Source organism: Telmatherina bonti (genome assembly GCF_933228915.1).
Source record: "Telmatherina bonti genome assembly, chromosome: 17".
Lineage (NCBI taxonomy): Eukaryota > Metazoa > Chordata > Actinopteri > Atheriniformes > Telmatherinidae > Telmatherina > Telmatherina bonti.
Genome location: NC_136615.1, coordinates 25,566,636 through 25,573,516, shown reverse-complemented (window position 1 = coordinate 25,573,516; position 6,881 = coordinate 25,566,636). Strand labels below are relative to the sequence as shown.

General features: G+C 39.2%; 1 protein-coding gene across 4 annotated transcripts in view; it reads right to left on the bottom strand.

Moving 5' to 3' along the window:
• The window catches only part of cntfr (ciliary neurotrophic factor receptor), a gene marked incomplete at its 3' end in the record, with an annotated part of 223,051 nt that overhangs the window by 2,698 nt on the left and 213,472 nt on the right, over positions 1 to 6,881 (bottom strand). For 3 of the 4 annotated variants that reach the window (XM_079256136.1, XM_079256135.1, XM_079256137.1), the window contains one exon: positions 849 to 979. In XM_079256136.1, the coding sequence (XP_079112262.1) occupies positions 849 to 979 (131 nt within the window). Of the gene's footprint in view, positions 1 to 848; positions 980 to 6,881 lie in introns of those variants that run through there. The other variant, XM_079256138.1, reaches the window with a different exon arrangement.

Here is a 6,881-nt window from a genome sequence, read left to right as displayed (position 1 = left end):
TAAGCCTCTTTTTTTTAAATTGTTTGTTGTTCACACAGTTTTAAAAGTTTAAACTTGTGAATGTAAAATAGCCTTATCGACTAAAACAGACAGATTCCAACAAACTCTACATATATGTGAATGATTAACACAAAGTTGTTTTTACATTTTGCTAATGGGCCAAATGAAGACTTCAGGTTTTTTCCATTACTCATTGGTTCGGGATTCAAAAGCGTTAAAACATAAGTGCACAGCATGGGACTGAAATTCAGCTCATAGCTTGACAGTGGTGTGTCACGCCATTAGTCTTCCCCTCCAGCCTCCAAATAGAAACTTTTTGCTTTGTGAGACACATAACGTGGTGAAACTATGTTGTTTTGTGTGTCATATATCATAAAAAACAATAAGAGATCCTGTCTTAGGACACCAATCTATAGTTTTGTGACTATATTTTGCCAAGAGAAGGAGTTGTTTATTCATGTGTTGATCTCAATCTATCCATCATATGTTCATACACATTTTTCTACGAAAACTTTATTAGTCAGTGACACTAAAATATCAAATATCATGAGATATCGAAGGGATGCAAAAAAACTGGGGAAAAAAAAACTTGTTTGGAAGATCGAAAGCAAACTTAATTGTGTTTCAGGACATGTGCAGGTTGAAGAAATATTAAAGTTTGTGATAAACCTGCATCATCAATAACTTTAACAGTTGTTGGAGCTCTTAAAACGCCGTACACTCCTGACATAAACAACCATGAATTAAGCTGCCAATAAACAACATGAGAGAATGGATGGGCTGAAAATCAGTTCCAAAGGCTCCTTTCAGCAGGTGTGTGTGTGTGTTTGTGTGTGTGTGTAAAGCTCTCACCATATCAACAGCAGCAGCATCCCTAACAGCAAAGGGGAGAAGAATGTGAGGACCCGGGCAGCTCGGCCCACCGGAGGTTCAGCCTTCTGTGGTGCGTTGGAGGACGGTATGGGAGAGGTCTTCGTCTCTGGAGACAAGCAGGCAGAAAACAAGAAAAGAAAACTTTCAATTAACTTTTCCGGATCCTCGGTCAGTCGGTTTTTGGTTTTTCAGTTCATTGTGGGTTTTCTTTGGTCACAATGGGCACAATAGAGCGGTTTCCCCCCGAGGACCAAACGTTCAGCGCATTGTTCTGATGAATGGATGCTGAAAAGGACTCATCATAACGGGAGGAACTGAACAGAAAGGAAAATACAGTGAAGAGCAAAATCAATTCTAATCTGCAAGCACAATCAATATGGGACTTGTCAAGGCAGTTATAAAGTGAAGTGAAAAAAAAAAGAAATCTTTGTGAAGTGACGGGGAAACACAGGAGAAAACTGGAGAAGAAGAACAAGACAGATGGAAATAAGTAAAATCTTAAAGGTAAAAGTGGAATTGGAGAGAATAAGCATAGAGCTACAAACTCACACAGCATATTCACAACACCATGGGAACGTACGTTAGAACTTTTTACAACCTGAGGTGCAGTCTCAGAGTAATCATGGGACTTTTAAAGGTGGAGTAGGTAAGATTTTCAATATTTTCAAAATAAATTAACTAATAAAATAACTCCAATCATAATTAGAAAGTTTTTTTGAACATGTAGGTTCCAGTCTGTTCATATATGATGCGTTATTAAATTACAAGTTTAATTAATGACAAATGACAAAAAGCACTTTTTTTTTACTGGCAGGCAAACATTTAAGAAGGGTCTTTGTCATTAATTAAACTTGTAATTTAATAACACATCAAATATGGACAGACTGGAGCCTACATGTTAAAAAAAACTATCTAATTATGATTGTAGTTATGTTTTAGTTATTTTTTTTATTTTTTTAAATTGAAAATCTTACATATTCCACCTTTAAAGACAGACAGAGCCAAACTGTGCTAAAACAGCCATTCTGGAGTCCTCACTAAAAAAGTGTGTGGCATCATCTCTGCTTTTCTTTGCAGAGATAATCTTCACATATTTCACTATAATATAATCTCAGTTTGGATATAGAGTCGCATCATTCCAAAAGGACAGTAATATTCATATTCATTGTGAAAGTGCTTGTTTTTTTTTTTTCAAGGTGATTCTGTAACTTCATTCATTCAAACTTTGTGCCATCTTTATATTTTCTTTATCAGTAAGACATAAAGTGATGTTTCCACATCTTTGTAAATCTCACAAGTTTCCCCTTTCTCTGTGAGTCTGGAAATATCCGAATGGACTTTGTGGTTACAGAGATACTTATTTCATTACAGGTTTGACATTTTTGAGCCCTGGCCTAAAGAATAAACAGAACTCAGAGTTACATGATGCCGGAGACGGACTGAAGCGCCACTGAGCTAGAAAATCAAGAATTTTCTTTTTTTTCTGCTGTGCTAGCACTAAACATGGAGCTGACATGACTTCAACCTGATAAACCAGTTTAAATCCACTATATTCAGTTAAAAAATGCAGCTCAGAGTAACGACGCGGTTGCACATTTACAGCTGATACAGTAGCATTCAGTCGTGAAAGAGCGGGAGGACATTAACTGCTTGTGGCAAACATAAATTTGCTTAAAATCCCGACGTGCTCAAACAGCTTTTAGTTCTTCATGTTGGTTTTATGTCACTAGACAAATGAAAATATCACAGCCTAATGCTTTATAAACGGGAGTTTTGCTACTGCTGCAGGCAGCATGGCAGATATTAACTCATGCAAGATGTTCGCCGCTCAGCAGAGACCCCCAGCTTCCTCTTTTCTTTTTAGCGGAGAGAGTATATGATTTCCCTCTCCTTGCAATTAATGGCTGTTGTGTTGTACTGCGTTGGGAGTCTGGAGATATTAAAGCGAAGCAGCCAGGTGTGAAATAGCCAGAGAAAGAGGGAACTAGGGCGCATTTAACATGTTCAGCAGCAACTCAGTGCAATACATCCTGCCTGCAGCAAAACACTGCGCCTTGGAGTGGAGGAGAGAAAATAAAAATTATGCAGAAATATTGTGGCGGTGACAAGGAGAGACAGTTATGGGGTGTGCGCCGATGTAACAAGCTAGTTGAAGACAGGTAAACAGAGGAGACAAGACAATGATGGGGGGAGGGAGGACTGATAAACAGCAGTGTGGGGGTGGAAAAGCAGGGCAAACAAGATAGAAGCTGCACCGAGGAAAAGAGCTGGATGGCTTGAACTTTAAATGCACTGCTTATTTATGTAAACACAGTTGATCTCTGAGTGTTCGGGTTACGCAGGTCAAAAGCACAGCTAGAAGAAAATCATGAACACGGCTTCTGTGATCACCCAAAGGTGCATGATGCTCCGTTTAAATATTAGACCCTCCTTTTCTGCCTGTTGCCTACTTTGTCTGTGAATTCTCAGGATAAAGCTTGGTTTTACTTAGCAAATATCCACAGCAGAGATATGTTACATACGAAGAAGGAATTTCAGATAAAGCTACAGCCGGCCATCATGGGGCACTGACACAAAGTTTGTTCCAGCCGTTTGCTTAAAGCTGATAGAAGCTAATTCCAGTTATATAACAAACATGCAGACCTTTAGTGAGGGTTTAGGGATAATAGCTCTTTACTATTTAGAAACTTCCTTATTAAAACCTCTTCATCCTGCTGAGAGAAGGAGTCAGATAAAGGTCTTTAAATTCAGAATTCGCAAGGTCTAAATTATTCACAAGCGTCCAGTGCTGAAAAGACACACTGCTCTTTTTATAGATCAAATTAAATGCGTCAAGATGACCGACTCAGTCTGAAGTCCCTTCCCTTCACGGAGATTCGCATCGGTCTTAAACAAACCGGCCACTCTGATTGGTTGATCTGAGGAGACTCTTGCCTTTTGCCTTGCGTCACCATGTATTCTACAAAACAGTCAAGATGGCGCACGGGTGTAACAGGAGTTCGTTTCTTCTTGCAACTCGTTGCTAAATATTAGTTTCTGACTTATGATTAGGTCCAAAAAGCAACACCGAGTGGCCAATAACGGCATGTAGACTCAGGTTTTTACAGTAAAAACGACACAGGTCATTTATGTCTTCTGTACTGCACGCCATGTTTATTTTCTTCTGTAGCGTTGTAGGCTGCCACTTCACTGACATCACATCCTCCATTTTTCTGATTGATTTACTCCATGCTTGTTTGTCTTGCCCTAGAAATCTGTTGATAAAAGTGAGTCCCCAGACTCTACGCTCTACATCACAATGACCCAAAATATAATGTCAAAGCAGCCTGAAAGTTTTGGAATAAAATAAGAGGGAATTTTTCTATTTCAAACTTATAATCCAGAACTAAATAATTTAAAAAGACTGGAAAACTATGGCGGCGAATGGTCGACAAACCAGCACAAAGAGGAAATCTGAAGGTTAATAAGTCTTGTTTTAAACAAGATAATTTCAATTGACACTTTATCAATAATCATACTGATGACCTGGTACAATAAAAGTTCTGTCAGATTAAATGAATATGTTCCTCCTCCAGCTTAAATATAAATCCAAAGAAAGCTTCAAACTAAAACTGTATATTATATAAAAGCTTATATTAAATATCGGCCTAAGTTTAGATGGAATTGCATTAAAATTTTCCTATATTTTCTGTACATATTAAACAGCCTTTTACCTTTGATTTGTGAGCTGGACGATCTGATATGCTTGATCTATGAAGACGGCGCTTCTTATTAAGCGCTCGTACACATAGTCCTGTTCTACAGCATGCCAGGAAATACAAACTAAACATCTATAAATAGTTCCAGACATGAAACGGATAAGAAGTGATACCTCATTTTGCCGTTTGGTACCAGACAGTGTCCAGTTTCTGTCTCACACGGCGAGTGAGACAGAAACTTATATCTTAGATGGTTCCGACGGCTGGCTGCAACCTTTTCCAGCCTCAACTGATCTCCCTTTTACTTCCTGGAATGTGATGGTTAAGCATCGGTCCAATCACAGAGGATGGGACTTCTAAATGTCATATCTGTCACCACGCTATCGTTTTCACAGTAAGTTAGATTGTTGATGCCAGAAGAGAACAGAAACATAACTAGGAGCAGCCGCGCTTCCTACTGTCAGAAACTGAGACAAACTAAAACAGGACACGGATGAGATGCAAAAGGCAAGAAAAGAGAGGAAGACGAGAACGAGATGGGGAATGTGTAGACTTGCAGCCACACAATCAATAATTCACAGGAAGTGTGTTCAGTTACTATTCGTGTGAGTAGCCAGAAAATATTGCTCTGCGTGGGGATGTTAACAAGCTGGTCAGCTGAAAAAAAGTGGGTGATGCTCGCTGAGCTTTTTGTGCAGATTGGTTTGTTTGTGCTCAGCAAGCAGGATTTTTCCTTGTTTCTTTGTTCTCATGTGATTCCCTTTAAACTAAATGATTAGCTGATGCTAAATTCACAAACTATGGTCCACTTTTCAAGTGAATCTTTCCATAAAATGAACTTTTCCATGAAATTGCTCCTGCAAACATGCAAAATGGAAAGTGAAATGAAGGACAGAGCCATGAAACGCAACAGTAACTAAACTTGGATAGATTTTATTGATATAAACATGGAATTGGGAGCTGCTACTGAGAAACCTCTCCAGGGCTGTAATCTGCCACACAGGAAGTGACATCTGTACGAAAAGGGGGGGGGGGGGGGGCAAAAGGTCAAAGACAGAATAGATTGTTATGAAGTGTTGGGTGGCAGGAGTAAGAGGAGTGAGTGATCAATAGGAAGTAGTCAAAAAAGGGAGAGGGGGGAGAAATGGAGGAGGAAAGAAGGACCTTGAGCCAAAAGGGAGACAGAGAGGAAAAAGAGAACAGGACAAGGAGAGCATGAGGGGAAACAGAGAGGCGGCAGCTGGATTTAGAAGAGACATGAGGAGAATCCCAATAACCTGCTGTTCTTTCCTTTAGACCAACAATAATACACTGTGAACTGAGTGTTCATGTGCGAGTGTGTAGTGCATGTTATCAGAGGGGGTCTGTCTCTGAGGTGTGTGATGAGGTGTGTTTGTGTGATTTTCTAGCCTGCATTTATGAACCAGGTGTAAGCTCATTAAATGCTGAGTGTGTGATGATCTGTGTGCAGTGCTGCTCTTGGCCAACAGAAGTCAGTCTTGTACTGTAAAACTGTTGACAACGCCAAGCGGACAGCCACAGAGACGCGAGAACGGCAGCTTGAAACTTTTTTTCTTTTAAATATTGCAAATAGGAAATAAATCAATTATTTATTCAGAGATAACGATTCTATTTGTATCTAGTCATGTATGATTGTTTACGTGTGTGTATAATATGTGACTAGGATGTGTAAAATAGGTGTACATGTGTGTAAAATGTGTATAAGATTAGGCACTGTTCAGAAGAATTACTTCTTGTTACCACTGTTGTATCAAACGGGCATCAAAGAGAACAGCACGTCTTATAAACAGGAAGATGTAAAATCTTTTAACTAGCACCATCCTGATGTGTGAAAACTCATGTTTGCAGCTCATCAACATGTGGATGTGGAGCATTTTGAGTCCTACTCTGCTGCTCTTCACAATGATGCCTCATTACATTCTGTATTATTATTGAACAAGCCCAAAGCAAGAAATGAAAAATAGATGCTGATACATATTTACATATTGAGTCAATATATTGAATGAAAGAGGTTACATGTAGGTGTAAGCAGGTTGCAGTGTTTTGATATTTTCCCACATCCCCCTGCTTAGTGTCAGTAAACCTTCAGCTTGTACCGAGCACACGGCACCAAACCATGGTGGTTGTGGAGAATAACAGCATCATCTAGATCCAGATCCAGAGCTCATGCTTATGATAAATAACCTTTGCACTTATGTTGAACAGTCTTTGGATTTTTGTTGAGAGACTGCTTATGAGGTCTGTATGACTATCATATTTACTTAATTATAATACAGCCAAAGATAATAT